This window comes from Myotis brandtii, unplaced genomic scaffold (assembly GCF_000412655.1).
Source record: "Myotis brandtii unplaced genomic scaffold, ASM41265v1 scaffold115, whole genome shotgun sequence".
NCBI lineage: Eukaryota > Metazoa > Chordata > Mammalia > Chiroptera > Vespertilionidae > Myotis > Myotis brandtii.
The window spans coordinates 11,435,146-11,452,524 of NW_005353967.1; the positions used below are offsets into that span (position 1 = coordinate 11,435,146).

At 36.3% G+C, this 17,379-nt stretch overlaps 1 protein-coding gene across 10 annotated transcripts in view; it reads left to right on the top strand.

Moving 5' to 3' along the window:
* Positions 1 to 17,379, top strand: part of ERBB2IP (erbb2 interacting protein) — a 117,427-nt gene that overhangs the window by 60,917 nt on the left and 39,131 nt on the right. For 9 of the 10 annotated variants that reach the window (XM_005857950.2, XM_014549136.1, XM_014549132.1 and 6 more), the window contains 8 exons: positions 2,039 to 2,095; positions 4,988 to 5,051; positions 8,245 to 8,319; positions 8,964 to 9,108; positions 10,135 to 10,207; positions 10,514 to 10,643; positions 10,960 to 11,075; positions 13,206 to 13,275. In XM_005857950.2, the coding sequence (XP_005858012.1) occupies positions 2,039 to 2,095; positions 4,988 to 5,051; positions 8,245 to 8,319; positions 8,964 to 9,108; positions 10,135 to 10,207; positions 10,514 to 10,643; positions 10,960 to 11,075; positions 13,206 to 13,275 (730 nt within the window). Of the gene's footprint in view, positions 1 to 2,038; positions 2,096 to 4,987; positions 5,052 to 8,244; positions 8,320 to 8,963; positions 9,109 to 9,875; positions 9,922 to 10,134; positions 10,208 to 10,513; positions 10,644 to 10,959; positions 11,076 to 13,205; positions 13,276 to 17,379 lie in introns of those variants that run through there. The other variant, XM_014549173.1, reaches the window with a different exon arrangement.

A 17,379-nucleotide genomic window follows, 5' to 3' on the forward strand; every position in this document is an offset into this window, starting at 1 on the left:
CTCCCTCCCCCCCTCCCATCTCCCTTCTCTTCCTTCATTCCCCGTGTCTGTCTCCTTAATCCTCCCCTCTCCCCCTCCATTCCCCTTTCCTTTGTGAGCCTGAACCCTGCCTCCCTCCCTCCTTCCCTATTATTACCCTCCTCCTCACCATGTTCACTGGTTTCTCTTTTAAACCTTCCCCTTTCCTCTCTGGGACCTGCTTCCAGCCCCACCTGAGCACACTTTGATATTAAAGCTTCCGTGGGGGGGGGGGCATTAACCCCCAGCCCCAGCCAGGCCTTCGCCACTCCCTCCTCCCCAGCCTCCCCGCTGTCCTCCTCCCATTCCCTGCCAAGGCCACCCCATCTTCTAGTCAACAAAATATACTTAATGCGCCACCAACCTAACCCTGGCCAGTGTCTTTGGGGTCCAGCCCTCAGGGACAAAAGCGGTACCCTCCTTAGTGTCCAACTCCGCACCAGCTAAGCTGTGCCTCCCCTCCCAGCACAGGGCGCCCAGCCCAGCAAGGGTCGCCGAGACCTGCGCGGCCCGTGCGCTGCTGCCGCCTAGAAGGCCTCGAACTGTCCACCCTTCCGTGCCAACGGCCTGCACCGGGGGCCACCGCCCTCCTCCTGAGTCTTGGCAGGGCTCCCCGCTCTGCGCCACCTGTGCCCCACCCCTCGCTGGGCGCAATTGCTCTGTCCCCCGTGGTCACCACCCCTTCCCGCGTGCAGCCCTGCCTTTCCTTCCCTTTTCCATTCCTGCGTCTTGTTCTTGTTCCCTTTCTGTATTTCTGTTTCTCCTCTCGGCCTGTCTACATGCAGGCCTGCCTTCCTCTCCTCCTTTCTTATCCCCTCCTATCCTACCTACCCCGGGCCTCACAGCTGCCTGAGCAGGGGGCGGGGATGCAGCCTGCTGAACAATTGTTACGTGACAGCGTCCTGGGCAATTTGCATATTCCTCTATTATTAGTGTAGAAGAGAAAAGGCTAATATGCAAATCAACCAAACAGAACGACTGGTCACTATGATGCACACTGACCACCAGGGGACAGACGCTCAACGCAGGAGCTGTTCCCTGGTAGTCAGTGCATTCCCACATGGGGAGTGCCGCTCAGCCAGAAGCTGGGCTCACGGCTGGCGAGCGCAGTGGCGGTGACAGGAGCCTCTCTTGCCTCAGTGGCAGCGCTAAGGACCCCTCAGTGGACATCCCCCGCAGGGTCCCGGACTGCAAGAGTGTGCAGGCCGGGCTGAGGGACCCTCCCCCCCTCCAGTGCACGAATGTCATGCACTAGGCTTCTAGTATTACAATACAGAAAAAAAAAATTCTGGGTAGTATTGCAGCCCAATGACTACATTGTCATGCTCCATATATTTATATACATAAACATATTTGTATATGCATCTATACATACACGCACAGATAAAGGTTATATGCTTGTTGAATTCCTATTCTGTGTCTGACATTTGGACCACTTTTTATTTTTATTGAAATATATTTGACACATAACACTGTGGAAGTTTAAGGTATACAACATGTTGATTTGATACATTTATATACTGTGTAATATCATTGCTATTGTAGCATTAATTAGCAACTCTGTACCACCTAATCTGCTCATTTTTCCTCTAAATTTATTGGAAAATGCATCTTAGTAGTGCTGGAGGATATCTCCTTTTCCATGTCTCCTTGTGTTCCCTTATGGTTTTCTCTCTGAGCCAAACTCTGGAGTTGAATTATTATTCAGAGATAGTTAATAATGTTGGGAGGTATTTTCACAGGCATGAAGTGCTCTAGGTTTGATATTTAGGGACAGTCACTTTGTGCTGTGAATAGGTCTGGAAGTACTCTCCCCCCCCCCCCCCCCCCCCTTTCTCTGTTCAGATAGTCTTTTCTTCCTTTGTATTACTTTGTATTCCTGTGTAATTTTTAATACAGTATTCTGCATATTGTAATTACATAATAAATACTGATTGCTTTAAAACTTCAGAGTATGATACTAACTTGTTAATTCTTTGTCTTTGTCATAGATGCTTGATTTGTTTTCTTTGTTTTGCAGATTAACTAAACTCCAGATACTAGAACTTAGAGAAAACCAATTGAAAATGTTGCCAAAGTAAGTACAGGTGCTGTGCTTTCTAAAATTTAATTTAGAATTTTTAATTCTTAGGTCCTTAGAGAAATATTAACTTTTTAATATCTGAAATACAAGTGAAAATTATTTTAAAAGACTGGCATTTGTGGTCATATTTATATTAGTTGTGGTCAATGTATAAATCTGTGCATCTGTATTTGGCATTTAATAGTGATTTCATAGTCTCTGGAACACAGTCTTATGACAGAAGTCAAAGTAATAAGTATGTAAAACCCGCTTGAGCCCCAAATAAAAGTCCCAATTCATATACCAGAACTCTTACATGGTACTCACTAGAGAAATTCAAAGGGTCTTCATGTGAAGTCTGATAACTATAGTTCTAAGAGCCTGTCTGGTTTTTCAGTCTATTGTAAATGAGAAATGGGGTGGAGGGCCCTCTACTGGTAAGCGAACATCAAAAAGAGATGGCAGTCCAAGAGCAAATAAGATAAACAGATCTACAAATTCAGAATACACTGTGTAGTCTGTTCATTTGTTGTAGAAATGTCGTAAAACACTCTGAATTCATTGCTACATTTTTTTACAGTTTAGGCATTGGCAAACTATAGTCTGTGGTTAAATCTGGCCCACTGCTTATTTTTGTAAATAAAGTTCATTGGAACCACATTCATTCATTTTCATATTGCTTATGTCTTCTTTCGCTCTGCAGTGGTAGTGTGGAATAGTTGTGACAGAAATTACATGCAAAGATTAAAATATTTACTATCTGCCCCTTTATAGAAAATTTTGCTGACTCCTGTTACAATTTGTTTGTCAAAAGTTAATTGTCACCTCTTCAGAGAAGTATCTCTAATTCCCCAGGAGTTAGTTGTTCTGTTTACTCGACTCTGGGCACCGTGTTTACTTAATTGTTATGACATTTACCACAGTAGTCCCATTTTTTTTTTATACATTTCACTCCCTTCTTACCTGACCAGCATATGTAAATATATATCTTGCACTCATGTACTTATATCTTCCTCCTTCCCCTATCCCCCACGACTATAATCTTTGAGAGCAAAGAGCATATCTAGTTTTAATTCACAAAAGACATGTATTAGTTCAGTAATTGTTCAGTGCAAGAATGAATGGCATTTTATAGTGATAGTTGTGATTATAAATTAAGTGGGAATTAAAGTTGTGAGTACAAATTAAAGTGGGAATTAGACTAAGGTTTAAATACGTTACATATTTGGTTTTTGTCATTGTCTCCTTAATTCAAAACTTGACTTTTTTCTAAGAGGTTTGAATAATCAAAATGTAATTTACTTACTGAAATAGTCTACAGTTAATATGATCTCTCTGATCCTAAGGAATTCACTGATTTTAACTCTGTGAATTTTAACGCCTTAGCTTCAAATTTGCAAATATAATTTTTTTCTGTTTTGGTTTTTTTTAAGACTTATGATTAGAACCTTGGAAGCTTTACAAACTCAAATCAAAGATCAGTGGGAAAGCTGTTTTAGATTCATAGTTAAGGGAAACTTAATACCATCTTAATAGTGGAGGGCATGTACCATGAACACAAAGGATGTGTATTTTTCCTTTGAGACAGGAGAAGAGAAGATAAAAATGAATTAAATACAAAAGAATTTTAGAGGTAAATAGGAGGAAATTTGAGGGATATTGTTTCTACTTTCTCTTTGAAGTGGGAAGCTGGATCTTAAATGAAAAGACTTGAAAATGTAATAAAAATGAAATTGTGTGTCTTAGGTAGATTTTTGAGGTGTAGGAGTAGGACCAAAACTGCCAGTAGTAGCTAGCTACAACAAGTTCAGATGGGGATGCTTTTAGGACTTGACATTACATTTCCTCTTTTTAGTGCATATATGTGGCATTCACATTTTCTTAAATCAGTTTTAAAATAACTTTCTAAGGATGTCATTTGTAATTTTTCTAATGCATTGCTTCTCTTATTATTCCTTCTTTTGTAACCTTCCCTTGTTGATATGAATAATTGATACATGTGAATTTTCTGTTATTTTGTCACAGCCCCTCTTTACTTTTCTGATACAGCATTATGGACCAAGGAATTAAATATCATAGCATGTAATCTTTCTTGAGAAAGATCCTGTAAACACCTTTTGCATTATTATGAAGCGAACTAGAACTGCCTTATAGGTTTCCTGGGACAAAGACAGATAAGAGTAAGGAAAGTGAATTGTAGTACCTCATAGTACCTGAAAACAAACAGACTTCAGTAAAACTAAGTTAAATAAAGCAGCTTTGAGAAAAATTGGTTTTGTGAGATGAATTAAATTAGAGTTGATAGAATGGCATATTTGAAACAGAGGCGTTGGGGAAAATTAGCTTTCTCTAATGTTAGGTCTATAACACAGTGACATTACAATTATGATATGTGTTTTATATTTTTTCACTAAAAAGCCAGAGAAACATTTGTTAGTTTATTTTACTTACTGTTTCTAATATGTTAAATTTCCAGACATGATAGATTTGCACTTGCACATTATCTTTTATACTGAATTTTTACTGTAACTTTTCTATGTTTAGAAATACCATTGTGCTCCAGCTACCTACAGTATTCAGTACAGTAACATGCTGTATAGGCTGTAGCCTAGGAGCACTATGCTGTACTATAAAGCCTATAGGTGTAGTAGGCGTAACTATCTAGATTTGTGTAGGAATACTCTGTGATGTTCAAACAGTGACCAAATCACCTAACATTTCTCAGAAAATATGCCCGTCATTAAGTGAGACGTAACTGTACTTTTTTTTTCTTAGAAAATTATTCAACATATGAAAACCTATACATCAGTAGAGATTACATAAGAATGTTTTATACTATTCATTTGAAAGCTTCCATGTAATTGATATTTTTGTATTCTTAATTCTTTATTAATCCATTGTGCACAGAACTATGAATAGACTGACCCAGCTGGAAAGATTGGATTTGGGAAGTAATGAATTCACAGAAGTGGTAAGTTCTCTCTTACTGTGCATAGTCTTATATTTCATCAAGAACAAAATGTGAAAATTAATGTATTCTGAGCATTTTTCAAGTATGAAATTGGGTAAAGATAAACACACAATTTTGAGAGACAAGATATGAAAGTTCTTAACAAGGAAAATTAATCAGATAGAAACACTTGACAGGTAACCAAAAGTTTGAGAGATTGTAAGAGAAAAACAAAGTTTCATCAGACTAGAATGCATGAGGCAAAAGTGCTACTTCTGGTCAAAAATAACTCTCAGGGGTATTGCTTAGGAATTTATTCAGTGCTAAAACTGAATAAATTGTACTTAACAGCTAAAGGGGAAATATTGAGTGAAACAACTGTTATTGTTGAGTTGGTAGTGAGATCTCTGGATTATGTTTTTGCTTTGTATGCTAAGTGTACTATGATACTGAATGAAAAAGGAAAGGAATATGTAAGCAGTTTTTTAGCTTTCGTCATTTTTCCAAGAGAACTCAGAAATTTGCCAGATATATTCTTTGAAGAAGTTATTAAAAATGTTTACATTATGTCTGCAAGTTTATTTTTTTTTAAATTGTGGTAGATTTCAAACGATAGTGTTGAGAACAAGAATTCTGCAGCACTGCCAGCTGCATGATTGCCCTATGGGTATTGTTTTGTACATTTGCTCACTAAATACACTCAGCTTCTCAGGTTTTGGGTACCTCATTTTATTTTAATAACTCTTTCATATTCTTATATTTTAATTGAAGGTGACTTATGATTGGCTTTACTCTGTGTTTTGGAAAACTTTACTGCTTGTGAAAAAATACATATTCTGTGCTTCCCAAATTAACTATTGTACTCTCTCAATATATGTTTTATATGTATTAATCTGTTTCCATATTAACTGTTCGAAAATTCTTAATTATTGTTGATTTTATGAATTGGAGCAGCATTCAAAAATCATTGGAGCAGCATTCAAAAATCATTAATTTTTCGCCCTAGCCAGTTTGGCTCAGTGGATAGAGTGTCGGCCTGCAGACTGAAGGGTCCCGGGTTTGATTCTGGCCAAGGGCACATGCCTGGGTTGCGGGCTTGATCCCCAGTAGGGGCCGGGTAGAAGGCAGCCAATCAATGATACCCTCTTGTCATTGATGTTTCTATCTCTTCCTTCCTCTCTTAAATCAATAAAGAAATATATATATTTTTAAAAATCATTAATTTTTGTATCATTTTGGTCTTCCAACTAATATATATACACTAATAATAGAGGGGTATGCAAATTGTCCGGTACGCCATCACGTAACTACCAATCGGAACGGGGCGGGGCTGCAGCAGAGAACTCACAGCACATCCTTGCTGGGGGTCCGAAGGATGCAGAGAGGAAGGGAGAGCAGATAGGCAGTTAGGGGGATCAAGCCAGGAGGAGAGAGCAGATAGGCAGTTAGGGGGATCAGGCCAGGAAGGGAGAGCAGATAGGGGAATCAGGCTGGCAGGGGAGAGCAGTTAGGCAGGGGGATCAGGCCAGGAGGGGAGAGCAGATAGGCAGTTAGGGGGATCAGGCCAGGAGGGGAGAGCAGGTAGGGCCATCAGGCCCGCAGGGGAGCAGTTAGGGGCATCAAACAAGCAGGCAGGTGAGCGGTTAAGAGCCAGTGGTTCCGGATTGTGAGAGTGATCCCGGATTGGAGAGGGTACAGCCCGGGCTGAGGCACCCCGCCACACACACACTCTAACCCTCCCCCCCCCGCACGAATTTCGTGCACCGGGCCTCTAGTACTTTTAAAAAAACATACTATTAGAATTATAGCCGAAACCGGTTTGGCTCAGTGGATAGAGCGTCGGACCTGCGGACTGAAAGATCCCAGGTTCGATTCCGGTCAAGGGCATGTACCTGGGTTGCAGGCACATCCCCAGTAGGAGATGTGCAGGAGGCGGCAGATCGATGTTTCTCTCTCATCGATGTTTCTAACTCTCTATCCCTCTCCCTTCCTCTCTGTAAAAAATCAATAAAATGTATTAAAAAAAAAAAGAATTATAACAGGTAAAGCTCAAAAGGGAATTTTAAAATATCCATGTTGTACCTAGAATTCTTACCAATATTTATATGTTAAAAGTAAATCTGAATGATAGGCCTTTTATCTATTACTCAGGTTGTTATGGTGATTAGATATGTTGGTACTTGATGCCATCACAGTGTCATTGATTGGACACAGGTTTGTGGGGTGACAAATATCTTTGAAGGATGAATTCAGAAGAGCTTCCAAGGGTGAATGCCCACAGTCAAATTTTGCTTGAATACCAAGGACCACTACAACTCTTTGATCGATCTTTTGGGTCCTCAACATTATATTATAAACAATCTTCCACCATGTAATTGCTGGGAGTTTAAAATAACTGGGCCACTCAGTTGGTTAGGGTGTCGTCCGTACACCAAAAGGTTGTGGGTTTTATTCCCAGTCAAGGCACATACCTAGGTTGTGTGTTTGATCCCTGGTTGGGCCACATATGGGAGGCAGCCAATTGATGTTCTCTCTCCCTTCCTCTCTAAAAATAAGTAAAAGCATATCCTCGGGTGAGGATTAAAAAATAGTAATCTATAATATAATAGTAATCTATAATAAAAGCATAATATGCTAATTAGATTGGACATCCTTCTGGATGAAGCCAGGGCTGCGAGGGAAGCCCGGGTGCAGGCAGCCGAGGGCAGGAAGGCCTACTCTTGCACGATTTGTGCATCGGGCCTCTAGTAATAAAATAACAGAATGTGCTTATCACGTGATTATGCCGTGGTTTACTTACCTTTCCCTTATTGGACATTTAAGATGTATGTTGCCCTATTTCTTTTTTTCTTTCCTCTTTTTCTTAACAGCCTTCATGTTTTTACAGGTAATGATTGAGAGTAGCTTTTTATTGTACTCTTGAAAGCAGTGGCACTTATTTTTATTTCTTTATTGAATAAATACATCTATTATGTAATCAAAAGCTTACACGAATGCTATTCAGTCTGCTGTTAGGGATTGTCTATCTTTGTGTTCTCCTGTAGTTGTAATATAGTAGAAAGGCTTGACTCGGCTCTGCTTTATTTCCTCCTCAGATTTTGTTTTAAACTAAAAGTTGTCATTAGACATTTCTAGGGGCTTTTTTTTTTTCCCCCAAATAAAAACATTCAAGTAAATAATTGGATTCCCTCCTCTTCCTTCTAACTCCAAACAGCCTGAAGTACTTGAGCAACTAAGTGGATTGAAAGAATTTTGGATGGATGGGAATAGACTGACATTTATTCCAGGGGTATGTATATCAAATTTTAAATGGCTTTCCATACTACTCTGTATCCTTTGCAGTTTTATTAATTGTATATTTTCAAATCATTTTTACTTGGTGAAAATATGGATGGTTATTTAATTCTTAATAGTATTAAATAGTTATAAAGAATTTTTTTATTGTTAACACATAATTAACTAAAATCAGAAAATTTTCACAATAAACTTTTGTAAAATAGTCTTTTTTTAATACCACGCAGTGTGTCCTTCCCAGTGGTTGCAATTGACTTTGTAACCTAATTCAGTTTGCCAATGGAATTGTCCAAGTAGAGTATTTTCCTTGTAGTTTCTGTTTTATCAACTGACATTTTGTTCATTCCCACACCTAAAGAATAAGAATCCCTGTGTGTGTTATCTCCCTTGCCAATGATGGACAGCTGAGTTCCCAAGAAAAGTATATCTCCATTGTCACTCTGCTGGGCTAAAATTAGTAGAAGCTCTTGGCTTTATTACTGAATACATAACTAATGGTACTTTTTTAAAAATTATGAGTTTCCTCTTTCATATAAAACATTTAATTATAACGTATAACTTGGTATTAGGTCCATCACCTAAACGTTTTACAGATCATTTACTGTCGATAGTCATTCGATCTTCTTTTTTTACTTACAGTTTATTGGTAGTTTGAAACAACTCACATATTTGGATGTTTCTAAAAATAATATTGAAATGGTTGAAGAAGGAATTTCAGCATGTGAAAACCTTCAAGATCTCCTATTATCAAGCAATGCACTTCAACAACTGCCTGAAACTATTGGTTTGTATTGCTTTCTGGTTCATGTCATTGATTTTTAGTAATGTAAAATCTGAGAAATTAAGTTTTTGCCATTGTTGAGGTAGTTTTACTGTACTGCTGAAGTCACAAATCTTACTTGAATTTTTTCCTAATTTACTAATAATTTTTCCTAATTTACTCCTTTGTTGACATTATTGTATTTTTATTTAAGGAAATGTCATTTTTATTACTGTAATAAAATTTATTGTTTTAAAAAAAGAGGTTAATTGATCCAAACTTGGTTGAATTCTTGGTCGTAGCCCTTAACCTTATAACTTTTTTTCAGTCTTACTTCATTTTAGACTCACAGCCACAAGAGACCAGTTTAGCAAATTTTATGAGTCTATTAATTCGTCTAGTTGCTTGTCAGATAATGCATCAAGGGAATTAAATTATTTTGATTAAAGAATCAAAAAGTTAAATCTTGGCTTCTTTGTGATGTTTAAATATAAAACTAAAAAATATTTTTACGTGTTTTTCAATTGAGCTACATAGTCTTTTTTAGCTCAGGTTACATTTTTTAAATTCCATAATTTATTCAGAATGTTTATTTTAAATTAAGCTCCATTTTCTTGCTTTAGTACTTGTTATACATAGAATACATAGAATAGTTTGTTACACACCTATGAAAGCTACCTTCATACTACCATTTCTTTAATTCATTAATAACACAAGTTTGTATTACATGTTTTTACTGTGCATGGCATTGTTTTAAGGAGGAGGACTATAACCGTGAACAAAACAAACAAAAAGTCCCTACTCTAATGTTGCTTACGTTTCAGAGGGGGTTCATAGGTAAATATACACTAATGTTAAGAGGTAATATGTAGGTAAAAATTGAAAATAAATGGTAAGGGAATAGAATGAAGGGGTTTGTGTAGTATCGCCAGGTTGATTAAGAAAATTTTTTATGATTAATGTCAAATGTCATTTGTGCTCACATTGACTGTTGGTTGACTTGCTTATATTTCAAGCTGGAAAATTGTGTATTATTTCTTCCCTCAATAGGTTCATTGAAGAATGTAACAACTCTTAAAATAGATGAAAATCAATTAATGTATCTACCAGACTCTATTGGAGGGTAAGATTTTTGTGAATTAATAAAACTAGAAGACTTTACTTTCAGTTCAGCATGCCATATATATTTTCAGGTAATTGCATAAATAGCATCTAAAGGAGATTTCATAAACATTTAAAAAAGCAACTGATTGCAGTTTGGGTATATTTATAATAAAGATAAATCGATTTTTTATTGGTGAAGCTTATCTTAGTGGAGACAGAGTTTTGCTAGTTTCATTAAAGTCAAGTTCAAAAGTTCCTAGGTTCTTAAGTTTTGGATTATATATAAGAAATATTTTTTAATGCATGTTTTCTTTCTTAATTAAAGGTTAGTATCAATAGAAGAACTGGATTGTAGCTTCAATGAAGTTGAAGCTTTACCTTCATCTATTGGGCAGCTTACTAATATAAGAACCTTTGCTGCAGATCATAACTACTTACAACAGTTACCCCCGGAGGTACTGTATTTTAACTTTCTTTTGAATTTTCATTTTTTTCTAATTATTTATTATAGGTATCTAGTATGGTTTTATTTTCTTTCAGAAATAATTATGTAACTAAGTTACTTTTTTAGCTACATTGGTTTACAAGAGATACCAGAGATACTTTTCTTCATACATGAAAATTAATAATTGAACATATAATTAATAAAGGGAAAATGTAATTTACTTTTATAAATGAGAAGAGTATTTTTCATAACTTTTGGAAATATTTTACTTATGTCTGTTTAGCAGAAAGCCAAATTTCTGATCTCCAGTTTTATGTTTCTTTCAGATTGGCAGATGGAAAAATATAACTGTGCTGTTTCTTCATTCCAATAAACTTGAGACACTTCCAGAGGAAATGGGTGATATGCAAAAATTAAAAGTCATTAATTTAAGTGACAATAGGTTTGTAATATGTATTTATTGGTTTGTTTATAGAAGACACTGATTAGATAAAATTGAAGTTTCACTATATATATGATAGAAAATCTAATATATGTTCTTTTTATATATACTCATTTTTAAATAGAATTTTTATCTGAAATAATGATGTAATTTTACCTGATTTTAATTATACTGTTGTTATTTGTTACAGTTCTTTTTTTCTTATGTTTTTATTGATTATTAAAAAGAGAGGCAGGGAGAGGGATAGAGTGATAGAAACATCAATGAGAGAGAAACATCATTGATCTGCTACCTCCTGCACACCCACTAGGAGGGACGGAGCCTGCAACCCCTGAATGGCAATCGAACCAGTGATGTCTTGGTTCCTGGGTTGATACTCAACTGCTGATCCATACCAGCTGAGCTTCATGGTTCATTTTGTGTTGACTTTAGTTATGCAACCTTTATTCTCTCCTTTATAGCAACCTTTTTTATTTCTAAAGTCAGATCTTCACCTTAATACTGCTGTTGAGCAAAGCAGCTTTTAATGTAATCTGCTTTTTGTATTTTCCTCTGCGAAGGTGTGATTAGACACCCATCATATAGCTTGGACGATATAGCCAAGGTGTAGATCAGATAGATCACTAGGGCTGCTAAATTGTAACAAAGTTTAAGGTAAGAACAATAATTTTTCCAGAGGTAAAGATAAAATACAGTAGTCCCCCCTTATCCGTGATTTCACTTTTTGCGGTTTCAGTTACCTGCGGTCAATTGTGGTTCGAAATATTTAATGAAAAAGTGCCAGAAATAAGCAATTTATAAGTTTTAAATTGTGTTCTGTTCTGAGTATCATGATGAAATCTCAAGCTCTCTCACTCTGAGCATGAATCATCCGTTTGTCCAGCATATCTACACTATATAAGCTACTTGCCCTGTTGTTCATCACTTAGTAGCCTCTTGTTATCAGATCAACTCTCACCGTATCACAGTGCTTGTGTACATGTAACCCTTATTTTATTTAATAATGGCCCCAAAGCACAAGAATAGTGAGGCTGGCAATTTGGATATGCCAAAAAGAAGCCATAAAGTGCTTTCTTTAAAGGGAAAGCTATGTATGTATTGGGGAGGGCAGCGGGGAGGAAGTAAATATAGGGTTTGGTACTATCCTTGGTTTCAGGCATTCACTGGGTGCGGGGGTGGGGGTGGAACTTATCCTCTGTGGAAATGGGAACTTCTGTAATGATAAAAGAGTGTTTCTAGAGTATTTTTACATTTTTCCTTTCATAGTTTCTTATAAAGTATTCAAAACAATCCTATGAAATAGTATAACAGGTATTCCCATTTTGTAGAGGAGAAAATTAAGACTCAGATTTAATGACCTTTAATGAAAACCCAGTTTTCTGACTAGATAGGATATTCTGACTTCTATTTTTTTAAAGAATAACCACTGCCTTAAAAAAAAAAATTAAATCCTTGTTTTAGCCCATACATTGTACCCTAAAACTAGGGCCCTAAGTTCCAACAAATTGCCTTGGAAGATGGGTACAAAAGAGTAGATAAGTGTAAGACAGAAGGTTTAAGTAGACATTCTATTTTAAATAGGATTCTATTCTAATTTAGCATTCTAATGAGTTTTATATTACTTTATTTTTACTTGTTATAATGTTAAAACAGTCCTCTTGAATATGAAAGTGCTGGCTTACAATGAAATATAGATCAGTGCAGTTTCTATAACAAGCTGTCACTATGAGTGCTTCCTATAACAGAGTTTGTTTTCTAAATACAAATAAAACATCCAAAGCAGTTTTATGAGACATTGCTTAATGTGTTCTTGTCTTTTCATTAAGGTAGGGATAGTTAATATTATTTCTTATTAGATAATTTTTTGAGGTTATTGGATTATCCATCCCCCCCCCCCGACCAAATTGATTCAATTGAAGAATTGTATCTTAAAAACTGATCCTATAAAACTGAATAATATTTTGTTTTATGTCCCATTCAAAGACCTATATTGTGTGTTTTTTTCGTGAATTAGCTACTTTTCTCCTATTTTCGTATGCAGTAACATAACATTTTTTAGAAGACCAAGTTATTTTCATTTTAACATTTCTCATGTTAAATTTTAATTTTTGTTTGTATATTTTCCCATAGGTTAAAGAATTTGCCCTTTAGCTTTACGAAGCTACAGCAGTTGACTGCAATGTGGCTCTCAGATAATCAGGTGAGCATTCTGATTTTGTAAATTACTGAAGTTTCAATTGTTGTAAACAGTTATGTATTCTAATTTACATAGTATTATTTGAGAGCAGTTATACTGGTAAACACACGTAAAAACATATTATACATTAAAGAAAACCTTAGAAAATATTTACATGCAGATAATTTTAGTGAAATATATGTAGATTTTTAAATAGTAAATTCTGTTGGACTTATCTGATCTATAAAAAAAATACATTAGGTTAGGAGGTCAGACACAGCACTCCCTAACTTTTTAGTTTTTATAGTAATTCTCTATGGCATATATTTGTAAAAATTTGATAATTTAAATTATACTTCTAATTAAGCACTTTCACATACCTTAAGGAAGTGTTTCTAAGGGATTAAGAGTTATATCTTTTTTCATTTAAAAAAAAAAAGAGTTATATCTTGGGCTTTTCTTTGTTTGGCAAACATTTATTGAAAGCTTACAGCAGACCACGAACTATTCTGGGAGCAGGAGATATATTGGTGAAGCAAGTAGACTCTTCTTACGTCCTTATTGAGTTTACATTCTCATGGGAGACAAACAAATATCTGTGTAATGTTTCAGAGCTAAAGAAAAATCTTGATGGGCATTAGAAGAGTATGAGGGTTGAATATACTATTTGCTGATTTTTCTCATAAAATAAAGCTTAGTATTTGACTTTCAGCAATGCCTTATAATAATTTATCTAAAGCTGTATTTTCCTGAGGTTTAGATACACTGGTCTCATGAGGTATTTATAAGTTCAGTAATGACATTTGCTTCAGGGACTGTATTATGTCTCTCTTTTGGAGTATATTAACAACCCTGTTGTGTACTACAGTAAAGAAGTCCACTTGTCTGTGCATCGGGATTCTCCAAACTTCTTAACTGAGGATCCCTTTCCACCTACCTCTTATTAAAACCCTAAAAGTCTTAAGTTGATGTTGATCCACATTTATGAATTGGACTGTAGTATTTACTTGTTCTGCAAATTAGGAAAGGAGATATTAAAATGATGATATCTTTGTTTTTCTTAGAGCTTGAACACAAGTGTGTCCATATATTTGGAGCTCTTAACTCTCTGATCTTTCTTAATTGAATTACTTACATTTGAACCTGATTTGAAATTTTGCAGCTGGATTCATTGACATAACTCCCAATCTTGGGGACTCTTAGACTGTTAGTAAAATAACACTGTGGTGGATAAATTGTTGCTAGCAGATTATGCAGGTGACTCAGTTTAGTGAAATTATCTAGTATCTAATATAGTTTCTTCATATTTGCATTGTTCTATTCTTGCTTCCACTTGTTAATTACTTTAATACAAAAATTATGGTGATAAAGGTTTTGTGTTTTTCTCACTTTGACAAAATAGTAACGTAGTAAATAGTAAAACATATTTACAGAGCTATAAAACCTCCCTAACAGTGTGACCCAGATGTTTTACTATAAAAGAACCAAGTATGGGGGAGAAGGTATGTGACAGTGGTTTGACTATGAATTATGAAAATAAAGTGCTCCTGAATATTTCACTGACAATGTAGGGAGTATACCTATAAGCAGTACATGCAATAACATAATTTTTCACGATTCTCTCTGATGGCTTGAACAGAACAATTGGTTATTTACTCCTCATTCATTTTGCCATTCTCATTTAAGAACCATTTAATGAACAACTGCTTCATGCCAGGCAAATGAAGGTCACTTTAATACAATATGGTAAAAGACTTGGTGTAGGACTAAGGCTTCAGCATCCAAGAAAGGAAACATAACTTGGGGATGTAAAGGCAGGTTTCCCAGAGGAGGAGATGCCTGCAATGCCTAATTACTTCTCAAAAGAGTTACAGGATTTAAACAAAGGAAGGGGAAGAGTGTTCTGGTTTGAGAGAATATTATGAGCCTAAGTATTTACTGGTGAATCAGTCTAGTATATTCGGTAACTCTACAAGTAGTCCATCGTGACTAGAGCATTACCTATTAGATGGAAGAATAGGAAATGAGGCCAAAGAGGTGTACAGTGACCAGGTCATAGAGCATGTTGTATGCCATGCAAAGGAGCTTGTATTATATTTCAAGAACAGTAGACTTTATTTTCTTGCACGTCAACTCTGATAAATTAATGAGTGGCTTTGAAAGATTGTTTTGAGGATTCTGAAGCTATAATCAGGCTCAGTTGAAAATTGCTGTGATTAGGGTGACTGTAATTTATTGTCCATATTAGGCTAGGACACTTGATAGTGAAAGAAAGGCATAGTCATTGATCAGTTACTCGTATGTCTTCAATTTAAGAGGAAGAAGTGATTGTGTGATACATGGGAGTCCTCCTATAGGAGAAGAGGAATCAGTGTCACATATGAGCAGGCAAATGTGATCAGATTGATATTTTAGAACAGTAGTGGGGAACGTCCAGCCCACAGGCCATGTAAGGCCTGCGAAATAATTTGGTCTGGCCCTGCCAAGGCATTAGGAGTGAGTTAATTAAATGTTTGACCAAATATAACAGGCTAATTTTAAAGTTGATAATTTTGTATGGCCCACAAATAATGATATAAATATCCAAGTGGCCCTCGGCAGAAAAAAGGTTTCCCACCCTTGTCTTTTTGGGCTGTGTTATGGAAGATGGATTTAGCAAGGGATGATGCCAGGTGTGACAGCAGGGGAGACTGGTTGGAGAGCATTGCCATACTCAAGGCAACAGAAAATGCTGCCTTGAAATAAAGTAATGATAACAGTGCCAGGGAAGAGCCAGTATATTTAAGGCATAACTTAAAAAGTCATGTCAGTACAACATTTGAATAGGGCATGTATGTGAGAAGAAAGGAAGTAAAAGCAAAAATGATCCTCAAAAGTTTTGCTTGAGTGACTAGGTGGAGATTAATACCATCACCAAAATAGGGAATTACAAAGGAGAAAATACTTTTCTGGGAAGAAGTTAAGTTCCCGTTAGGTATACTGCGTTTGAAGGACCCTTAACATTGAGGTCGGCATGTTAGAACAGTTCTAGTGGCCATGAGACCCTGCAACTTAATTTTAGGCTACAGTTTCTATGAACTTGATTTATCCTTTCTTTTAATTTCTAACTTCCAGGGATTTCTCAAAATTATTCCTAAAGGCATAATTTCCTTTTTCCCAATACCATAATATATTTATTCCTTTTAACTTGTAAAATTTCTTTATTAAAAAGATTTGGGGCACAAGAAGAAATATAAGATTTATCCCATCATCTTAATTACTTTTTCTAGGGGGCTGTTTCATGACTTTTATTATTTTCTCAAAATTGATTATTTAAAATGTTTTTAAATGCTAGGGATGGGTGAATCCTGAGGACTACTACTATTTAAGTGGCAGGTGAGTTAATAGTCTTAGAAAGAGTGACCATAGAGGTAGAAGGAAAACTATGTGGTGGTGGTTTCAAGTTAAGGGTGAAGCAACTGGCTTAAAAGGAGTTGAATCAACTACAATAAAAAAAATGGGAAAAAATCAAACACTTGGAGGCTAAATAGCATGCTATTAAACAATGATTGGGTAACCAAAGAGATCAAAGAAGAAATAAAAAGCATTCTGGAAACAAATGACAATGAAAACACAACAATTCAAAATCTATGGGACATACAGTGAAAGCAGTCCTGAGGGCTCTACATGCCTACCTCAAAAAACAAGAAAAAATGGTAAGAAATTATCTCACCCTACAACTTAAAGGATTAGAAAGAGAGGAACAAGAAAAGCCCAGAGTAAGCAGAAGGAAGGAAATAATAAAGATCAGAGCAGAGAGAAACAACATAAGAGACCAAAAAAAAAATACCAAAGATCAATAAAACGAACAGCTGATTCTTTGAAAGGATAAACAAGATTGATGAACCTCTAGTCAGGCTCACCAAGAAACAAAGAGGGAGGACCCAAATAAACAAAATCAGAAATGAAAGAGGTCGCCAGAACCGGTTTGGCTCAGTGGATAGAGCGTCGGCCTGCGGACTCAAGGGTCCTGAGTTCAATTCCAGTCAGGGGCATGTACCTTGGTTGCAGGCACATCCCCAGTGGGGGGCATGCAGGAGGCAGCTGATCGATGTTTCTCTCTCATCGATGTTTCTGGCTCTCTATCCC